General features: G+C 36.2%; 2 protein-coding genes and 1 pseudogene across 3 annotated transcripts; all 3 read right to left on the reverse strand.

Annotated features, from left to right (window-relative positions):
- Positions 1-240: 240 nt before the first annotated feature.
- On the reverse strand, positions 241-12,295 carry LOC117337785 (retinol dehydrogenase 7-like). Of its 2 annotated transcripts, none has more exons than XM_033898899.1 (4): positions 11,980-12,295; positions 1,169-1,430; positions 777-940; positions 241-506 (listed from the first exon to the last, which is right to left on the reverse strand). In XM_033898899.1, exons 1-4 carry the CDS (start codon positions 12,293-12,295, stop codon positions 298-300), a joined length of 951 nt encoding a protein of 316 aa, XP_033754790.1. In that variant the 3' UTR covers positions 241-297. The 2 variants fall into 2 exon arrangements, with proteins under 2 accessions (XP_033754790.1, XP_033754791.1); XM_033898900.1 differs by lacking the exon at positions 11,980-12,295 and adding an exon at positions 1,917-3,246.
- Positions 5,931-7,427, reverse strand: LOC117337787 (annotated as a pseudogene).
- Positions 12,296-17,000: 4,705 nt separating the features above from the next.
- Positions 17,001-19,456, reverse strand: LOC117337786 (retinol dehydrogenase 7-like). Its single transcript, XM_033898902.1, has 4 exons — positions 18,951-19,456; positions 18,057-18,318; positions 17,697-17,860; positions 17,001-17,267 (listed from the first exon to the last, which is right to left on the reverse strand). The coding sequence occupies exons 1-4, from the start codon at positions 19,174-19,176 to the stop codon at positions 17,026-17,028; spliced, it is 894 nt and encodes a 297-aa protein (XP_033754793.1). The 5' UTR covers positions 19,177-19,456; the 3' UTR covers positions 17,001-17,025.
- Between the last annotated feature and the right edge of the window lie 3,981 nt (positions 19,457-23,437).

A 23,437-nucleotide genomic window follows, 5' to 3' on the forward strand; every position in this document is an offset into this window, starting at 1 on the left:
TTGATCCGAAGGTTAAGGTTTTAATCTATATATGAACATTCACGGTATAGCGATTATGCAATGCAACTGAAATAAGATATGCCTGGCGGTGCCTCCATTTTTTAAAGATCGGGAAACTTGTTCATTAATTGAGAAACAGTAGATAATCAGGAACTAAATAATATCTATACAAATATTAAGTATAACTATAAAGTTTATCCAACATTAATTCCGGGTGAAAATAAACAACCAACAATTATCCTTTTTAAATGATTAAAGTATCCTTTTATTGGATTTAAAACAAATTGATTACACCAGCTACCTCAAATCTGTGCGAGGTAGGCTGCACAGCCAATCTGAGAACCACAAAGGAGCCAATGAAAGGGGCCAATACATAAAGCGACAATCATATCCCACGCGGTACCGCGCATACGGATACATAGCGAACAGCGCGTGCACCATTGCATCGGTGACCTTCGATAAATCTGTGTCTTGGATGTTAGGCAGGTGTAGAATATTTTCTCTCCCTGTAACGCACAGATAGATTGAAATAAATTCTCTTGATATAGTATACATTGTAATGAAAGAAACATTAATATATTTCAATGCTGGGGTATATGTTTTCGTGAAAAAAATGATAATCTCAAGGCGTGAAGTTATGAGACTGACAATTTTTGTCTACTGATAGTTGATAGTATTCCAAAATATAGAATATTAACTCAATACCATAAATTGTTACAAAATTTTGAAATAGTTCTCTTTTTTATTTCAAACGTAGGTAAACTTAACTTACTTACATTGATTGACAAATTTACTTCCGTAATATTTTCTGATTTTCTTTGGAAGACTGACGTAACGGTCTCGAATTTTCTTCGCCATCATTTCTGGCAAAACGATCGAGGTCTGGAAAGACCCGGGTTGTATGAGATGTGCTGACATATCAGTGTTGTAGAACTCCCGCCTGTAACAATAAGCAAGGATATGACCTAGAATTGCATGGCGTCTGTCGTTCATGAAACAAAAGACGCTTACTGCTCCCGGAACACTTATTCATATCTTATCGTGGTCTCCACGCAGATTGATATCTTATTTTTCTCATTTTCTCATTTTTGTAGTTAGAAATTCGTTTTATTTTGCATTTCTGTATTCTCTCTTGATTTTTTTCAGTTGAAAACCGATCCACGCTCACCTGAACGTATCCGTGAATGCTTCCACACCCCACTTAGTTATGTTGTATGCACAACCTCCTGGCCAGGCGTACAAAGCGGTATCACTTGATACGTTAACCACCCTTCCAGCTCCTTCACGGAGAAGTGGAAGACAAGCCGTGGTGACGCTGATGACGCCGTGAAGGTTGACGGCAAACGTCAAATTGTAATCGTCCTTGGTGAGCCACTCCAGTGGAGCCGAGATTGGAAATATGCCCGCATTGTTTACCAATCCTCCGAGACCTTGATACATCCAAAAAAGCATTCATATAAAACAACAAACGTAATGCTGACATGAAAACGAAACTGTGATTTTAACTCAGAATCGAAAAAGCGATCGGGGGGGGGGGGGAATATAAACAAACAAAGATTTTCATGGAAATCCTTGAAAAAGTACAAAAATAAGGCGTTCCGGAAGAGTAATTAATTCATATTTGATGAATGTTTTGTAAGTGATGTTATAGCCCAATAATATTGCAAACGAATTTGGATGCAATTGATATATTATCGCTCATTTCATTAATTTTCTGTCAAACCTACTTTTAATGCGCCTGTAGATTCGAATATATGATAGATTTGTTATTAAACTTACAAAACAAATTTTTTTTATACCCTTCACATGCATTCGCAAACATACCTCAAATAAGTTTTGCAGTTACAATTCCCTTAAATTCCAGACAACCATTAATTCAAAAGTCTAGTATAGATCTCACCATAAACCCGCCTTACCTTGACCTTCAGGAATGGTATTGGTCATGTACTCTACTGCTTCTGCAATCGACTTTTCATTCGTCACATCTAGAGAAATAGGTTTTAATCTTTTGGAGCATTTCTGTTTCAGTCCTATCTCGGATTTCTTGTTGAGACATCCCGCAAACACATGCACCCCTGCCTTGTCAAGCTGTGTGGCAAGAAGGCGTCCGAAACCTGAATCGCAGCCCGTGACCAATACATAGCGTTGGTTCCAATCCGTTAGTCGCAGATTTCGCCGGTATTTATTGAATACGAAACAACACTACAAAGATGGCACAACATGTCAACGTCATTAAAATAGTCCCGAACATGGTGTCCGGTATACCGATCTGTCGACCCGCCAAGATAACCCTTATTGTCGCTTTGGCGCTGACACTACCGCCCGATATCTATAAACGGATCACCGCATAGTTCAGGTTCCTGTAACCGAGAGGTTATCTCGTACCGGTAATCATTTAGAATGTTTATATATATTTTTAATCCTCTTGATTATACACACAATATGTATGCGCACGTCCAATGTAAGATAAATATTATTCAATATCTTTAAAAAAAAACTCACAGCACCAGATAGGCGTTTGATACGGTACATCATTTGTTTAAGGCAACATAAGTGAAATAATACATATGTCTAACCTAACCTGTTTTGTCTTTATAGCCACAATTATAAACTGCTTAATTTAGTACATATGCATCTTATTATGAATCAACAACAGGGGTTCCTAATAAATGGTATGATATACGAGATGGGTCGCACATAATGATGTATATATTTGCGACCCATCTCAAAGCATATCATTTGTAACGAACCCTGTGAATACGGTACCGGTCTACATGTATTTTGATTATACTATAATGTACAATGCATATAGGACTTTGGTACGTTGGCGAAACGCAAACACACTTTAACTAGAAGAGGAAACCCTGTGGTATAATCAACATCTCAAATTCCAAAGAAGCAATGCAGAAAATAGTAGTGAAACTCATGACTATTGCTCCTCTGATCCAGGCTCTTCCTCGGTCGCATCCCGACTATCAACACTTAAATATGTTTATTGCATCTCTACTATACTTTTTTGCCGCGTTAGAGTGAAACAGGAGCGATGACTATAGTCTAAACTTCAAGGGTTTGATATCTCTTTAGGTCATTATAATTTAGAATGGTCGCTGGTGCGTGGAATCGTCTTGAACGCAGCAAGAACCTGACATGGGCGTCTGAGGACGTTATCAATTTGACCACGTCCCCGCAGTGCGGTATTTATATATGGTCTTCACGCGAGTGTGATGGAGGCTTTAGGAAATTAATCAAATGTGGTTTTACAACAGTGAAATGAAGAATTACGGTATACCGGGTAGGATTTGATTACATTGCTTCTAACAAATTTAGTTGTTTTAGCCAATGTCCGATTGGTGTTTCATATATCTAGAAAAAATAACACGGTTTGGTGATCCGAGCGTTAGCAATATAACAGTTGGAAACGTGGGTCTGAACTCCCTGGTCCTAACAGCCTAGCGCCTTATCCACAACATATTAATTGATACATAACCGTCAATCGCCGTATCTTATCATGGTGACCCAATGTCGCAAGGATCGCCGTTTATTGAGTTTAGAAAAAGTAAAAGGAATGTAAATATAAGCGTTAAACTGTTTTTGTATGGTATTTATGATGTGTTTGAATGCCAGAGCTTTGCAAGCAAACAACATAGCACAGTATGATTTGTTTGCTTGCAAAGCTCTGGCATTCAAATAGATCATAAATACCATACAAAAACAGTTTAACGCTTATATTTACATTCCTTTTACTTTTTTTATTTTTCAAATGCTTTCATATTTAAAATTCATAATTCCCACCTTACCGACAGTCAGCAGATTTTTTTGTCAGTCGTTGAAACAGCCGGAACATGGTCGCGTGTTTTTTGGCAAAAAATAAAAGGACATGGAAAATTAAAAGAAAATCATTTAATTTGTTAATCATTTTTTATCAACGTAATGCGCAAATGGCATATTTTCTATAACACATAATGTAGACAAAATGATTAGTCGTTAAACTTAATTATCCTCGATATTGTAGTTCCGGATTGTGTTGTATTAATACGCCGATAAGTGTAGCGCGTGATGGATGGCATTTAACCGTACATCAATGCAAGAGCTCTCAACCAGACTATATAGTGACAATGCCAGACAAATGTAAATATTTTAATTTATATTTTGGATATTTGTCTGAAATCTTCCTATTAGTTGCTTATCCCTGACCTCCAGACCGGCGTTGTCGCGTCTTCTCCTGACCAATAAGCGCTGGGGGGAATTTTTCGTGCCGAGTGAACAGTTACCACACCGGACACCGCTTTCAGTCCACGGATTTCCTTAGATCAAGGTTTCTTGTAGAAAGAAATGATTGAATTTCACACAAAGTAACTGCTCGCCAAATAACATGCAATTTGATCTTCTGTAAAATAGCTAACAAGAAGAAAGACAAAGGTAAAAAAAAAACTTATCAAAATAACAGAAACACCAATAGCAGAATTCCCTTTAGCATGGTGATTCATTGTGATAACTTTTCACCAGCTCTACATTTCACGTGCAACTATCCAGTATTTCAGAAAGACAACAGAGGATTACAGGAGATTCAGATTGATCTTGGTGGCCACCATTTTATTATCTTCATTGTTTCTACCAAAGTTTGATCTGTTCTGTACCTTGATAGTTTTCCCTTATTGACGTTCAGATTTCATGAGTGTATGAAGGGTATTTAAAAGTATAAATTTCTGAAAACTGGTAGGTATTTTTTCTTCCCCGTCCCGATCAGGAAAAGGCATGCTTGGAAATACAGACTTGAAATTTTCGTTGGTAACCTTGCGTTTAGATTATTTTCTTTTTTGATTTTTGATTTTGGGTGGTTCTTGTGCTCTGGCTAATATTTTTGAAAAATAGTTGAATCAGCAGTTTTGCTTGATGATCTGTTTTGTGTTTTTGATGGGAGAGAATGACATTGTGTTAAGAGTTTTCAGCAGTATTACGGAACAATCTTTTTATTCCGAGAATCATTACTACATTATGTGGTGTATATGTTTGCATGCAGGTCTTATGAGTAGCGGAGAGACACGCATACGCACATCCAAATACAGATTACATCGGGATGATTCGTGGATTATTGTAAATAAAACGGGTTCGTGGTTGTGTCCGGTGTGTTATTTCGAATTACACTTGAAATCAACTGGTATTCCTTCCAACTGATACTCAGTATTTGGAAATCTTAAATCTCACTAAGTTGGATTCTGAAAGATACGTCCTCAGGAAGGTAAATAAGCCAATATCGTATTCAGGATTCCGTGAGTTACTCTAGAAACGTTTTCAGCGGTCACCTCGGACATTAAGAAAATTGGTTTCATATCATGAGTGCTGGAGTTCGAGGTCGGAAACTGCAAAGGATGGATACATTAGAGACAATATCCATGATTGTTTGAATATCTGTATCCACCAGTAGTGTCCACCAAACATTGTACAAAAGGCTATTAACACATTTGAATAACAATTGAGAGTTAGATACCTGAAGAACCGCCCCTCATATTCCATTAACATTTTCTTCGTTTCTCGCAATATGTAGTATCTAGTCACATAAATATATGTACACAACGCATTGGTATAAGCTGTTTGTATTTCTGTCTAGACGGTTAGGTGACGTAGATCGCGAGTTGGAGGCCAGGACTGGTCTTCCTTCGTCATTTGTATTAACATGTTATATATCTAATTATTAGCACAATGTATCATATCACTCTGTGATGTTAATCCGCGTTTCAGCGATTATACAATGCAACATAAATAAGACATGTCTTGTTTTATCTCCAATTTGCAATGACCAAAAATTTTGTGCATCAACTGAGAAACAGTAGATAATCAGGAACTAAATATCTATATAGATTCCAAGTATGTCCATTATAATGTTTATCCAAGATTATTTCTGGCTAAAAATAAACACACACAAAGATTATTTCAAAATAATGGAAGTTTCCTTTAATTGGTTTTAAAACAAAATAATTTCAACAGCTACCTTAAATCTGTGCAAGGTAGGCTGTACAGCCAATCCGAGAACCACAAAGGAGCCATTGAAAGGGGCCATGACATAAAGCGGCAATCATGTCCCACGCGGTACCGCGCATGCGGATACATAGCAAACAGCGCGTACGTCATTGCATCGGTGACCTTCGATAAAGCTGTGTCTTGGATGTTAGGCAGGTTTAGTATATATTCTCTCCCTATAATCAAAAGATAGATTGGAATAAATCTTCTTGATATAGTATGCTTAGTAATAAAAGAAACAATGATATATTTCAATTCAATCAATGAATTTAAAAACAAAACAAAATCTATTACTTTTATTTTCACGGTAATTTTTTTATTGAGAAATAAAAGGACTAGAAAATTACAACTTTTACAGTACATAAAACTAAAGAAACTGTCAAAATGGAGACAAGATGTACATTTCATTCTTCACGAACTATTTATTTACATTATAAATCATTTTTACATCATGTTCAGAAAATATATTTTGAAACGATTTCGGTATTATCCAAAAATAATATTAAATCAATACCATTTATTCCTAAAATTTGAAATAGTTCTCTTTTTTATTTCAAACATAGGCAAAATTCACTTACATTGATTCACAAATTTACTTCCGTAATATTTGCTGATCTTGTCTGGAAGACTGACGTAACGGTCTCGAATTTTCGTCGCCATCATTTCCGGTAAAACAATCGAGGTCTGAAAACCGCCGGGCTGAATAAGGTGTGCGGACATATCAGTGTTGTAGAACTCCCGCCTGTAACAATAAGCAGGTATTGACCTAAAATTACCTGCTGGGTGTCGTTCATGAAACAAAAGACGCTTACTGCTACCGGAACACTTAAGTCTTGTTCTTATTTTGTCATGGTCCCCGTGCAAATTGATATCTTTTTCGTATTTTTTCTCATTTTATCATATTACAGTTAGAATTGTGTTTTATTTTGCATGTCTGCATTTTCTCCTGATTTTTTTTTTTTTCTTTTTTCTTTTTTTTTTCAATCGAAGACCAATCCACGCTCACCTGAACGTATCCGTGAATGCTTCCCCCCCACTTGGTTATGTTGTAGGCACATGTTCCTGGCCTGACGGACAATGCGGCAACACTTGATACGTTAACCACCCTTCCTGCACCTTCGCGCAGAAGTGGAACACAAGCCGTGGTGACGCTTATGACACCGTGCAGGTTGACGGCAAACGTCATATTGTAATCGTCCTTGGTGAGCCACTCCAGTGGAGCAATGATTGTAACTACACCAGCATTGTTTACCAATCCTCCGAGACCTGGACACGTCCAAGGCATTCATATAAAAACAAAAATGTAAAACTGACATGAAAACGAAAATGTAAGCCTGACATGAAAACGAAAATGTAAAACTGACATGAAAACGAAACTGCGATTCTTACTTCAAATCAATAAAACGCTCGAGGGCGAAATATGAGCAAAACATAGATTTGCATAGAGATCATTGAAAAAGTACAAGAATGAGACAGGCGTTCGGGAGAAGTAATCGTCTTCTGTTTCTTTGTCTACTCCTAAAAATGACAACATCCTCTTAGTGAGTCCGTTAAAAGATAGCTTATTCTTAATGAATATGGATTCGGCATTCGCGAAGCTGATACTTGACAGGTTAGTTTAACTTTAGCATATAATTCTAGCGTATCAATATTGCATAATAATGATAATATTGTTTATTAAAATTTCAGTTATAAAAGTTACACAAGAAAAATATCAGATGAAAACTGAATTGAGAATATTGAATCAATAGATACGCAAGTAATCTACATTTGTATGTCTTCTTCAGACATTTCCAGCATAAATAAAATGATTAATTATAACTGCAATGTCCAGATAAAAAGGGTACAAGTAGTGTTTTTTAAACTTTACTCATTTTGTACAATTCGACCCAGACTACAATAAGCTGCAACTGTATGTATAGCATTAATTTTATTTTATTATATCGCATTTATTTTGAAAGAAGCAAAGGGCTGATAGTACTAGTGCTACCAAAAAGGAGAGCAATTTCATCAATCCTTTTGAGTAAGTTTCATATATATGTATTTGCCTTGTCTGACATTTAGAAATTAATACATCCAGGTGTCCGGTAAATGTATCACTTCCAGAACAGCTCATATTAGTGAAAGAAATATATAGTATTGTAAGATGAAGAATAACATGGGAGGGGGAGGGGGTTGATAAAATGTTTATACTTGTGGTATGTGTTCAACTTGGTGAGGCAGTATGTTATTTTGCGGAAGTTTCACATTGACTACATTTGACCTACATCAAAGAAAAAACTGCTTCATGTCTTCTACAATATGTGTTACTGAAACCTCATACTTTGGTATGTGTTCACCTTGTTGTTATGTATAAAAAGTAGGTCATTCAGACCTTTATCTCTTTCTATGACTCACAAATCCATCATCAGTGCATAATGGCATATGATTTCACATTCGGTGCACGACTACAGTTCACTGAATGTTTGAATACCTTGCAGTTGTTAAAAGGAATGGTCTTGTGTAGTAGGTGGTATGTTGTTTACTAATCCTTTGTACTATCAAGCAAGATTTTTTTTCATATTAACCATAGATGTCAGTGGAAATGTGGATGACCTAAACTCTGATAATGAGGATTATGATCCAAGCTTTGACATCACTCTCAGGTATAGAACAATTCAAAATGGAAAGTAATTGTGCTGACTAATCTTTCACAATAACATCTCCTGTGTACAGTGATTGTTTTCTTTCTAAATGCCAGTTGTCAATAACCTGTTCAAGCATTAACATGATTTAAAATCATTATGCAAAACCATATTTTTCATATTTGACTGACACAAAAAGGGGTAAATTTCTGTTAGTGAATGTCATCAATAACCAAACTATAGTGTTCTCATACAGCTCTGTTTTGGAGGGGCAGTTTCATTTGAGAAGTTATATTTCTGTTATTGCTTTGTTTATCATGATCATTGTCTTGTCAAGATATCTGATCTCTCAGTTAAAAGTTATCCTTTGAAACATGCTTACCATTTAAACAGCCATGTGCAGTTCTGCTATATGTTTTAGGTCTGATTAGTGTGAAAACTTGGCTGTTTGGTGATGTAGCATTTAGACCAAAATCAGTAGCTCTAGCTGGACTGGCAGAAGAGGAAGAAAAAGAGGTATCTAAAGACTGATGGAACCATGAGAGTCACACATAATGACCGATGATAATCATAATGCTTCCTGACCTTCAGCAAGATTGAAAACATATTGAAAGGATGTCAACCTGAAACATATTAATTGTGACTCATGAACAGTATGTGTGTATGAAAAGAACAGTGTATGTAACAAGTATGGTGTATGTGTCAAAATTTGATAAATTTGATGTTTGTGTTGAGTATGGTTTATGTGGGAGTATGGTGTATGTGTCATAAGTTTGGTAAGTATGATGTATGTGGTAAGTATGGTGTATGCGCCATAAGTATGATAACGTTGCATGCATGAAAATAAGTGTCCATGGATCTGGCTATTGTCATCTGTACTGACACTCTTTTAATGAAATATATTCGTCTACAGATGTGATTGAAATAGATATGCCAACAATTAAAAAACTAGTCCAAGAAACTATTATTGTGACTTGCCTTCTTCTTTGGTATAATGTTGATGTATGATTTGTAAGTACAACATTTGCTAGGCTGTATCATGTAGCGATACAGCCAGCTTACAGCAATGAGAGTATGGAGTGTATATATAGTGTATAGGTGCCAACCATAAATATTTGACAAGTTCTGGGGTTCTTGCATTATTTTACATGTATATCAATTCATAGCGAGGAGGAGGGGGAAGGGGCTATAGATTTCCTCCCCGTCTTACTGTCTGTCTCAGTTTTCCAGTTTTCTCAGTCATGCTTCAAGGTATGTTTGTGAAAGTTGGTATGTAACTTCAGTATGAGTAGGTACAGATCAAATTTGAGTTCACAGTTATGACTCAGGGTCACCATTACTGTTTTACGGTAGGGGACATGGACATGTATTGCTTCAGCAATACTCTCAGAATGCTTGTTTCTTCTAAACTTCCTGTGCATTGTAATGTACTAAAAACAACATCACATATCCGTATCCATGCACGAATATGTGTGAATAATTTGAAGTCGTCATTATATCAAATACATTAGTGAACAAATTGCGAAAATCATCATCATTGTCTGTGGTGAGCATATTTGAACAAAGCAACATCATCATCAATTGTAGTGTCAGGGGTTTTTCCTCACTGATTTGGGATTGGGTCTTTATGTCTCTTTTTGGGAAGAAAATTGTTGAATTTAGAAAGGTTTTTTCAGCTGTAATCAGAAAATTTTAGGAATTTGGCTTTAAAATGAAATAATTTCAATTGAGAATGAGCTCAAAAAGCCCTCAGAAAAAGCCCTGAGGTGAGCATATTTTGACAACTCATCATCATCATCCAAACTAAATAACCACATCATTATATCCATACTTATCGCACTGAGACAAACGTTTGTTAAATAACATATAAGAATAATATATCAGTTAATCAATCCTGGATGCCTTAAAAACTGATGTATTGTCCAAAGTCATCAGGGTGGACCTGTCTCCATTTTTTAAACTGTACACCTTGGGAAATTGCTGTAAAACCAAGGGAACAACAATATGTTGATATGTTAATCCTCTATCACATACTGTGCATGATATACCATGTCTTTCAGACTACTACAAGCTCTACCTTGTCCCCTTCCACAAGCACTGAGAAGCTGGTGATGGTGTCTATTGTATAATATATAATTAGCTAACATGGTGTTGATATGAATTAAAACCAAAGCTATTAAAATGTTCTTATACATAATGTAATAATATATAATGTAACACTAAAAAAGAAAACTTGATGCACGACAGAAAAATAGAAAAATACTGGACCAACTCATTACTTTTGGCATTCATTCTTTTTAACATGTTCAACATGTACCTGGGAGGCATAGAGCCATATACATAAGTCACAAGTTTTTTTACTTGCATGTATTTATATCAAATCTATTGATGCCAGTTGAATGGAAAGCAGTATCTATTTTAACAGAGAAGTCATCAATTCCTGTGCATATCTGCAAAGAATACAGTAACATTCATGTTAAACATCTGAAAGAATACAAAGAGACAATAAGTTTATTTTTGCTCTGAGGCCCCACTAGTTTAGCGCCAGCGATAAACAAAGTTGATTATCGCACGACAAAGCCACAACAAAACGATTTACTAAGGTTGATTTTTAGATATATATTATGACATTATGGAATCATTTCATGCAAACAAAAATTACAGAAAGACGCAAAAGTAAGTGTCATGCCTAAGACATGTTTTGTTTACACTTGCCTCGTGATCCATTTTTCTTTGCGACGGAAATACATGTAAATGTCTTCGTCACGTGACGGACCATGTGACCTATTCGGCTTTCCTCGTAATAAACCGACCGTGCTCGTTTTTACAAGCAACTCTCAAGATAAACAATATATATCTTATTATTCATAGGCCAATTCTACAATTCCTGAGGTTGAAATCTAAGGTAATAGTCCTTTGAATAATGTTTGTGTAGGTGACGTTATTTATAGCCCCAAAATATTGCAGACAAATTCAGACGCAATTCATGTATTTATACCCATTTAATCTCGAACCTACTCTAAATGCTAACTGTAAAAAGGTGGTTATTAAGGCAGGTTCAAATGTAGGATGTATTTGTTATGAAACAAAAACATATTCTTGGTTATAACACGTTATGTAGCAACCGTTCACATACTTTCGCAAACATAGTTAAAAGAATTTAAATTACAGCAGTTTTGCACTAAATTTTTAATTTGTGACAATTTTATTCAAACTTCTGATTTAAAAAAATGTTTGACATTTAAAGGCGACAAAAATACTTCGTGGTGATGAAGTAAATCATCATAGATAAAAGAGACTTACGTCTAGCATAGATCTCACCATAAACTCGCCTTACCTTGACCTTCAGGAATGGTATTGGCCATGTACTCTACTGCTTCTGCAATCGACTTTTCATTCGTCACATCTAGAGAAATAGGTTTTAATCTTTTGGAGCATTTCTGTTTCAGTCCTATCTCGGATTTCTTGTTGAGACATCCCGCAAACACATGCACCCCTGCCTTGTCCAGCTGTGTGGCAAGAAGGCGTCCGAAACCTGAATCACAGCCCGTGACTAATACATAACGTTGGTTCCAATCCGTTAGTCGCAGATTTCGCCGGTATTTATTTAATACAAACAACACTACAAAGATGGTACAACATGTCAACGTCATTAAAATAGTCCTGAACATGGTGTCCAGTATACCGATCGGTCGGCGTGCCCTAGATCAGATAACCAACATAATCGCTTTGAAGCTAACACTGCCGTCCGATATCTATAAAGGGGTAACCGGTTATCATTCAGCATGTTTTTATGTTTTTAAAGTCCTCTTGATTATACACACAATATGTATGCGCACGTCCAATATAAGATAAATATTATCAAATATATTTTAAAAAACCATGACAAACGGATAAGCTTTTGATACGGTACATCACTTGTTTAAGGCAACATAAGTGTAGATAATCTATCTTAAAGAGGACATGTTTTGTCCATATAGTCACATTTATAAACTGCTTGATTTAGTACATATGCATCTTATTGTGAATCAACAACAGGGGTTCGTCATAAATTATATGATATACGAGATGGGTCGCACATAATGATGTATATATCTGTGGCCCATCTCAAATCATATCATTTGTAACGAATCCTGTGACCCGGTACCGGTCTACATGTATTTTGATTTAACTATAATGTATATAGGACTTTGGCACGTTGGCGAAACGCAAACACTATATAGAAGAGGAAATCCTGTGGTATGATCCACACCACAAAGGTACACAAAACAGGGAGAGTAACATCGTTCTGTCAGGTCTAACCTGAAGTTTTTTCTGGAAGAAGACTTATATAGGCTTAACCTGTTGTCTGATTCTTTTAATAATGCTGTATTTGCATGCATAAATATTTTTATGTATTATATATGTATTGTTAATAAAATATTTTGGAATGAAAATAGTAGCGATGGCTACAGTATATATAAACTTCAAGGGTTGGATATCTCTCTAGGTCATTATAATTTAGAATGGTCGCTGGTGCGTGGAATCGTCTTGAACGCAGCAAGAACCTGACAAGGACGTAATCATTTTGACCACGTTCCCGCAGTGCAGTCTTCATACTACTAAATGTAGTTTCACAACTGTGAAATGAAGAATTACAGCATTACCAAATGTTACAGCCAATTCTTACAATTTTTACATGTCCCGCTTAGTTTTGTGCTTACGTCATACTTTCAATTTCTTCTAACATACGAGAACGAGGCTTGCATGGACACATGTTCATCAGTTTTCGTAGTCTGTCTTGATTCTTGTTCTCGTTCTCTTTTATTTTTCTGTGCCAAAATATCAGATATGTAGAAGAAACTATTAATTTGGTGAGTTAATTAACCAACAGCACCCTATATATTGTTATGGGCCTGTTATGTATTATGCATAGTATTAGCTCGCGGCATGTATTTTGAGTGTTTATGAATTCGTTTGATTATCGTTTCTAGTGAGATTCATATCATATGCCAGTTGGTAAATACCATATCTATGTAATCATGTACAATGCTAGAATGTCGTCGTATAATTTACAAAGTCGTCTGTATAATTTGACGTTTATTCATGTGTCATTTATTTCATCAATAATTTTGGTGATTTTCACAACGAGTACTGTTTATTGCATTGTCAGACTAAAAATACGTCAGAATAGTAATCATAGATTAGTATTGTTATTAGTTGTCAAAATATCAATAAGTAGAACTTAGTCACGGTTAATTTATCATCGATTCAAGGGAGATATAAGTTTAGTTTCGTACGAGTTACTTCCCTTTTATTAATTGATGGTTGAATAGGATATTATGTACAACACTGCTAGTAAGTGAATGCTGTGAACTATTCTATATGGGAATTATTATTTTCTAGAGCATTTGGTTATATAGTATATATAGTAGGACGAGGATATTTTGCAATTGAATTAATAACGAAGGCCGCAGGCCTGAGTTATTAATTAAAATTGCAAAATATCCGAGTCCGAGTTGTATATCCTGCAACAATACACGAGTCAAAGTTGATTATTTCTATTCTACCATGTACTGTTTAGTTCTGAGATCGACCTCTTTTGAATAGAAAAACAGCAAAGAAAAAAAAATTCTTGAGTATTGCATAAATTGTTGATGAAATATACAGGCAATACAGTACTACGATCAAGACAATCTATGATATGGCAATGATTTTGAAAATTAAAAAAAAAAAGGATAAAAAAAAGGGGGGGGGGGGGGGGGGGGGTTCCGTAGGATTCGAACTCGCGTCGTGATAAAAATTTATTGAAAGACTAACCCATTAGCCAACTCGGCTATAGTAACCTTTTGGTAAACGGGTGAATATTAGATATATAAAATTGTTACAGCCGTGACTCCCGGCCGTGTATTATTGGCACGAGCGTGGGTTATTGGAAAATAATACATGGTTTTAAACCAATCAAAACTGGCGTTGCAATGCAAACATGGTAGAATAGACCATATTGTGTTCTGTAATGGTCATATTGATTTATGTAGGTCATTTTTATTATAGGTTGTTATACAATATTTTAAGACATGTAAATACTATTGTTTGTTTCATGTGTTTCAGTAAATCGTATACTGTATGGCATCAACTGTTAATAAACTTCCCTAGGATACATACAACGCATTGACAATTAATTTTCTTCGGTGATATCGTCGACACACCAACATTACATTGCTTTGAACAAATTTAGTTGCTTTAACTAGAGATATAACTAGAGATATTCATATATCGCTTCCGACAATGTCCGATTGGTGTTTCATATATCTGGAAAAAATAGCACGGCTTAGTGATCCGAGCGTTAGCAATATAACAGTGGGGAAAGTGTTTGAACCCCCTGGTCCTAACAGCCTATAGCCTTTTCCACAACATATCAATTGATACATTACCGTCAATCGCCGTATCTTATCATGGTGACCCGATGTCGCAAGGATCGCCGTTTATTGAATTTAGTTTTATCTATATTTTGGATGTCTGTCTGAAATCTTCCTATTAGTTGCTGATCCATGACCTCCAGACCGGTGTTATCGCGCCTTCTCTTGGCCAATAAGTACTGGGGAAACTTTTACGTGCCGAGTGAACAGTTACCACACCGGACACCGCTTTAAGTCCACACTGACCAACATGTTATGGGTCGGTCACACCTGGCATTTTTTGTCTCGTGGATATGCTCCCGATAATATTTAGCCTATATCGTGTCGATAAACACACGTTTTTATAATTTAGGAATTTTTATTTCGGATTTCTTTAGATCAAGTTTTTTTGTACAATGAAATTATTGAATTCCAAACAAAGGAACCGCTCGCCAAATAACACGCAATTTGATCTTCTATAAAATAATAAGTAAGAAGAAAGACAAAAGTATAAAACAGATCAAAAAAAAAACAATCACAGTAGCATAATTTCCTTTAGCATGTTGATTCATTTTGATAACTTTTTATAAGCTTTACTTATCACGTGAAACTATCAGAAAGTATTTCAGAAAGACAACGGAGCATTACAGGAGATTCAGATTGATCTTGGTGTCCACCAATTTATGATCTTCATTGTTTCTACCAAAGTTTGATCTGTTCTGTACGTTTGCAGATTTTCCCTTATTGACGTTCAGATTGAATTACTGTATTGAGGGTATTTAAGAGTATAAGGGTAATTTTATTCTCCTTCCATATCAGGAAAAAGCATGCTCCGAAATGCAGACTTGAAATTTTCGTTAGAAACCTTGCGTTTGAATTATTTTCGTCTTTTTGATTTTTGATTTTGGGTTGTTCTTGTGCTCTAGCAAGTTTTGTGAAAAATAGTTTAATCAGCAGTTTTGCTTGATGATTTATTTTTGTGTTTTTGATGAGGGAGAATGACATTGTGTTGCAATTTTTCAGCAGTGTTACTGAACACTTAGTATGTATTCTGAGAATCATTACTATATGTTTGCAGCAGGTCTTAGGAGTAGCGGAGAGATACCCGCACTGAGAGGATTAGATATACGTATACGTACATCCAAATACAGATTACATCGGGATGGTTCGTAGATTATTTTAAGTAAAACGGGTTCTTGTTTGTGTCCGGTGGGAAATTTCGAATTACATTTGAAATCAACTGGTATTCCTTCCAACTGATACTTAGTATTTAGAAATCTTAAATCTCACTAAGTTGGATTCTGAAAGATACGTCCGCAGGAAGGTAAATAAACCAATATCATATTCAGGATTCAGTGACTTATTCTAGAAAAGTTTTCAGCGGTCGCCTCGGACATTAAGAAAATTGGTTTCATATCATTAGTGCTGGAGTTCGAGGAAAGGAAGGATATATTGGAGACAACATCCATGATAGTTTTAATATTTGTATCCATCATTAGTGTCCACCAAGGATTAAAACTATTAACACATTTGAATAACAATTGATAGTTCGATACTGGAAGAACCACGCCCCATATTCCATTATCATTTTCCTCGTTTCTCTCAATATGTAGAATCTATGTTTAAGAAATAATATCTGCACACATAAATATATATGTATATGACCCATTGGGCGATTAGGTGTCGTAGATCGCGAGTTCGAGGTCAGGACTGGTCCTCCTCCGTCATTTGTATTAATATGTTATAATCTAATTATTAGCACAATGTATCATATGCACTCTGCGATGTTGACTCGCGTTTCGGCGATTATGCAATGCAACTTAAATAAGTTGTCTGGTTTTATCTCCAACTTTCAATGATCAGAATACTTGTTCATCAAATGAGAAACAATAGATTATCAGTAACTAAGTCATATCTATACAGATTGCAAAGTAGTTTACCCTATGAAGTTTGTCTGGCTGAAAATAAACCAAAACAATGATTCATTTAAAATAATGAAACTTCCTTTAATTGGATTTAAACAAATTAATTTCAACAGCTACCTTAAATCTGTACGAGGTAGGCTGTACAGCCAATCCGAGAACCACAAAGGAGCCAATTGAAAGGGGCCACCACATAAAGCGGCAATCATACCCCACGCGGTACCGCGCATGCGGATACATAGCAAACAGCGCGTGCGACATTGCATCGGTGACCTTCGATAAATCTGTGTCTTGGATGTTAGGCAGGTTTAGTATATTTTCTCTCCCTATAATCAAAAGATAGATTAGAATAAATCTTCTTGATATAGCATGCATGGTAAAAAAAAAAGAAACATTAATATGTTTCAATTAGAGGGCTTGTGATTTCAGCAATGAATTAAAAAAGATAAATAGATAAAAGGGTGTATTTTTAAAAGTGGAAATTATTACACTGGCCATTTTTCTTTCAATTCAATTTTCATCATATTTTTTCTTGATTTTTTTTCTATGAGAAATAAAACGAATAGAAAATTACAACATTTACAGTACATGAAACTAAATGAGATAAACTGTACATTGTATTCTTCACAAACTATCTATTCACATTCTAAATCAGCTTGTACATCATGTTCAGAAAGTATAAAATCAATACCATTTATTCTAAAATTTTGAAATAGTTCTCTTTTTTATTTCAAACATAGGTAAAACTCACTTACATTGATTCACAAATTTACTTCCGTAATATTTGCTGATCTTGTCTGGAAGACTGACGTAACGGTCTCGAAACTTCTTCGCCATCATTTCCGGTAAAACAATCGAGGTCTGGAAAGCGCCGGGCTGAATAAGGTGTGCGGACATATCAGTGTTGTAGAACTCCCGCCTGTAACAATAAGCGGGAATTTGACCCTATAATTGCCTGCTGGGTGTCGTTCATGAAACAAAAGACGTAATTTACTGATACTGGAACATTTGCACATGCAAATTGATATCTTGTTCGTATTTCTTTCTCATTTTTCAGTTAGAATTACGTTTTATTTTACATATCTGCATTCTCTCGAAGACTAATCCACGCTCACCTGAACGTATCCGTGAATGCTTCCACACCCCACTTGGTTACGTTGTAGGCACAACCTCCTGGCCAGGCGAACAATGCTGCATCGCTTGATACGCTAACCACCCTTCCAGCTCCTTCACGGAGGAGTGGAAGGCAAGCCGTGGTGACGCTGATGACGCCGTGAAGGTTGACGGCAAACGTCAGATTGTAATCGTCCTTGGTGAGCCACTCCAGTGGAGCCGAGATTGGAAATATGCCTGCATTGTTTACCAATCCTCCGAGACCTGGACGCGTCCAAGAAGGCATTCATATAGAAACAAAAATGTAAAACTGTCATGAAAACGAAAATGTGATTCTAACCCAGAATCGATAAAACGATCGAGTGCAAAATATGAACAAAACAAAGATTTCCATGGAAGTATTTGAAAAAGTACAAAATAAGGAGTTCCGTAAGAGTAAGCGTCTTCTGTCTCTTTGCCTATACTCTCAGTAATGGCAGCATCCTCTAAGTGAGGCCCTTACAAGATAGCTTATTCTTATAATGAATGTTTGGATAGTTGACGTTTATAGCGCAAATATTCCTGACAAATTCGCATACAATCGATGTACTCAGACCTGCTCTAAATTCTAACTGTATAAAAATATGGCGATTACGGTAGGTTCGAATGTACGATGCATTTGTTCTGAAACAAAAACATGTTCCCGGTTACAATGCGCTATGTAGCAACCGTTCACATACTTTCGCAAACATAGTTAAAATAATTTACAGCAGTTTTGCACTATGTTTTAAATTTCTGACAATTTTATTCAACTTCTGATTAAAAAGGCGACAAAAATACTTCGTGGTGATGTAGTTAATCTTCATAGATAAAAGAGATTTGCGTCTAGTATAGATCTCACCATAAACCCGCCTTACCTTGACCTTCAGGAATGGTATTGGCCATGTACTCTACTGCTTCTGCAATCGACTTTTCATTCGTCACATCTAGAGAAATAGGTTTTAATCTTTTGGAGCATTTCTGTTTCAGTCCTATCTCGGATTTCTTGTTGAGACATCCAGCGAATACATGCACTCCTGCCTTGTCAAGCTGTGTGAGCAAGAAGGCGTCCGAAACCTGAATCACAGCCCGTGACCAATACATAGCGTTGGTTCCAATCCGTTAGTCGCAGATTTTCGCCGGTATTTATTGAATACAAACAACAACTACAAAGACGGCACAACATGTCAACGTCATTAAAATGGTCCCAAACATGGTGTCCGATATATCGATCGGTCGGCCTGCCTTAGATAAGATAACCCACATAATCAAATGGCGTTAATACTACCGTCCGATATCTATCAAACGGGTAACCAGACAATTCAGGTTCCTGTAACCGAGAGGTTATCTCGTACCGGTGATCATTAGCATGTTTATATAAAAAAAGTCATCGGTAATATACACACCATATGTTTACGTACGTCAACTGTGAGATAAATATGATTCGAGATCTTTAACAAGAGCTTACATGATAGGCTCGTCACTGGAAAAGCTACCGCAGGAAATTGAAGCGTCACTGACGGGGGAAAAAAAGTCTAATATATGTTGAACATTACTGCTTCTTGTTGTAGTGAACAGATTCTTAGAGGAATTAAAAAAGAAAACTTCTTGCATTTTCTACACATTGCCAATATTTGGCAATAAAAGGGGCATAACTCTGCGAAAATAATCGCGCAACTCCGAGTTATTGTGCCTAAGACTATTTGTAGCAAGTTTCATTAATAATCCGTTGATAAATAAAGGCTAGAGAGCGCTAATAAGAAAAAGTGAACGGACGGACGTACATACAGCGCAGGGTATACAATAATACGATCCGTCAACAACGAGCGTATAAAAACCCTGACAGTACCTGATCGGTGTTTGATACCGTACCTCACTTGTTTCAGGCAAAGTAAGTGTAGATAATGCATATCTCTAAAGAGGACATGTTTTGTCTTTATAGCCACAATTATAAACTCATTGCTTTAGTAAATATGCATCTAAATATGAATCAACCACAGGGGTTCGTTATAAAGTATATGATATACGAGCTGGGTAGCACAGGATATGGTTTTGCTACCCATCTCATATATATTATTTGAAACGATCCCCTGTGATACGGTACTGGTCAACATGTATTTTGATTCTTACTATAATAATACGACACTGACACGTTACCGAAACGCAAATACGATTTGAATAACTATACAAGAGGAACCCCTGCGGTGTAATCCACCACAGGTACTTGTGGACATGAATATGATGTTTTTAATAAAAATATTACAGTATAGACGAGTAAATTATTGTATTACAATCGCATGCTTAATTTGTAAAAAAAAATATATCGTTCCTTGGCCTTAGTATTTATAAGGCCAAGGAACGATATTTTTTTTTACAAATTAAGCATGCGATTGTAATACAATAATTTACTCGTCTATAATGTAATATTTTTATTAAAAACATCATATTCATGTCCACAAGTAAATGTACATTGAATGATCTTTATAGGTTCCATGTCAGATTGATCTTCTATTTTTCCCTTCCTCTTACTAATCTGTGTAAATTGAGAAACATATATCCTTCCAGTACTTTTCAAACAAGGGGAACCTATATATATGAAATTTGAGATTTAGCGATAATGGCTGTCTGTTGGCCATGTTGTTTTCAGATTCGTCCTAAAATGCAATAAAAGGGATCAAGGGGAACCTACATATGAAATTTGAGGAAGGTCCCTTCAGTACCTTCTGTAAAATAGCGATAACAAACATCAATCGTCAAAATCCAAGATTGCTGCCTGTCGACCATGTTGTTTTCAGAAGGTTCCAAAATGCAATATGCATAACTAGGGACCAAGGGGAGCCGACATATGAAATTTTTGAAAGACCCCTTTAATACTTTCTGAAAAATTGCGATAACAAACTTCAATGGTCAAAATCAAAGATGGCTGCCTGTCGACCATGTTGTTTTCTGATCGATCCCAAAATGCAATATGCACACTTAGGGATCTAGGGGAACCTACATATTAAATTTGAGAAAGATCCCTTCAGTTTTTTCTGAGAAATAGCGACAACAAACTTCAATTGTCGAAGTCCAAGATGGCTGCCTGTCGGCCATGTTGTTTTCCGACTGGTACCAAAATGCATAATGTGGGAACCAAGGGGAACCTACATATGAAATTTGAGAAAGATCTCTTCAGGACTTTCTGAGAAAGAGCGATAACAATGTTTACGGACGGACGGACTGACGACAAACCACGGACGCAGGGCGATTTGAATAGCCCACCATCTGTTCATCTGATGGTGAGCTAATAAAGATTTACGATATGCCAAGTACGATCTAGTTACATTGCTTTGAACAAAGCTAGTTGCTTTATTCATATATATAGCTTCCGACAATGTCCTTAGGTGTTTTATAGAATTTAGCAATATAACAGTGGGTCCAAAACCCCGGTCCTATTTAAACAGCCTAGCGCCTTATTCCACAGCAACATATCCAACTCAATACTAGCGCCTTATTCCACCGTAACATACCAGACCCAATCCTTATGTTGTCAATCGTCGTATCTTATCATGGTGACCAGAGGGTCTTGGTTTATTGAATTGAATTTATATTTAGAATGATTCCTTAAGTTGGTTACCAACCTCCGGATCGCCGATATCCTGCCTGTTTTATGTTGATAAACACGTTTTTTGTTGTGATTTAGTAATATCTATTTCGGATTTCTTTATGTCGGAAGTCTTTTTTTTTTAATTTCACTCAAAGTAACCGCATGCCAAATAACATACCTCTGGATCTGGATCTTCTGGAACTTGAAGGTAATAGACAAAGATACAGAACAGATCGAAATACTTCGTCACACCAGTAGCAGAATACCCTCCAGCATGGCGATTCAGTTTTACATGTAATAACTTTTTTATAAGCTTTACATATCACGCGAAACTATCCAGTATTTCAGAAAAACAACGGAGCATTACAGGAGATTCAGATTGATCTTCGTGGTTCTACCAAAGTTTGATCTGTTCTGTACATTTGTAGTTTCTCCTTAGGACATTTTACAGACAAAATATCAAAATTAGTCTTTATTATACTGATGATATCCAAAGGCGTTTCTCCTTAGACATTTTACCTTCAAAATATCAAAATTAGTCTGTTAAGACTCCTATCTTGAGATATCCAAAGTCAAACATTTACAACTACAGCGGACAAATGGAAACCTACAAACTAGAATCAACTGTCAAAATCCAAGATGGTTGTATGTCAGCCAGTCTGTGGTTCTAATCTCGTTGTCATTATCAAAATGGAACAATCATTTCCGAAGCCCCACTCGATTTGCACTCTTCTCGGAAGAGAAGCCTTTTACAGCGCTGCGCGCTGAAGTGTGTACGGTACTTTTTCAATAGTAGTACAGCAACTGTTGATTGTATTGAATCGCCAACCGATAAGCTTGAAACAATGTATCGACCTTCCTGATTGGTTCTGTGCCAAAAGGGGCGGGGCGAACACGGAGTATGTACTGTACCAGGACCGTGGCTGTGTATACACACGTGTGCGATTATATATAATTACATGACTATGCAAAACAACGACAACTTTTACGTTAAGTTTTAAGCATTTAATAAAGATCTGGTACTCGTTGAATACATGGGTTGTTACACACATATATATGCCATGTTGTTATGAACAACTTATATGATACCTTCCGTGATTATACATATCCACACTGTCGGAAAAATCCAGACATGAACGAAGCAGGGAAATCCAGAGCATCTTAAATACTTGGCTTACATTTCTTTTTGAATTCGATGAATTCCATAACATCTTGAGTCACCTTTTTACTTTTCAGTGGTTTCCGTTTGACGATGGGCGCTAAAGACTTAGTCGCATAAAAAATCTTCATAATTTTGCGACATCCTGATTAGACAAACCGGTCTTATCACTGATGGCTGAATATGAGAGTCCTTCTGAATGTAGATTATAAACAGTTTTTTCTCGTTTTTTTATCTTCACTTTTCCCTCTGGTGTAAACACGGCCCTTGGAATTTTACATGTTTGAAGTAGTACGTTATATGCGTACCGTCGTGTACACCGTCTAGACCTATAGTTTCCCTGTTTTTTTGTCAGACATGTAAGTAACCAAGGTGATTTGCATTACATGTATAAGCTCACAACTACATGTGTATAACTGCAACTTGCAATGTTTAACCAGCTTAATTTACAATATATCTAATTTTTATACATTTAAATGTTTATTATGCAGATGTTCTTTCAATATGGACAACACAGTCAGTGTATTTTGAAAATTACGCACGTATTGATTGATGATCGTCAAGCTAACCAGCCCTTCGAACTTTGTCACCAGCTGACCAGGTCGACCCTTCAGTTCAGG

This window comes from Pecten maximus, chromosome 11, assembly GCF_902652985.1.
Source record: "Pecten maximus chromosome 11, xPecMax1.1, whole genome shotgun sequence".
NCBI classification, from domain to species: Eukaryota; Metazoa; Mollusca; class Bivalvia; order Pectinida; family Pectinidae; genus Pecten; species Pecten maximus.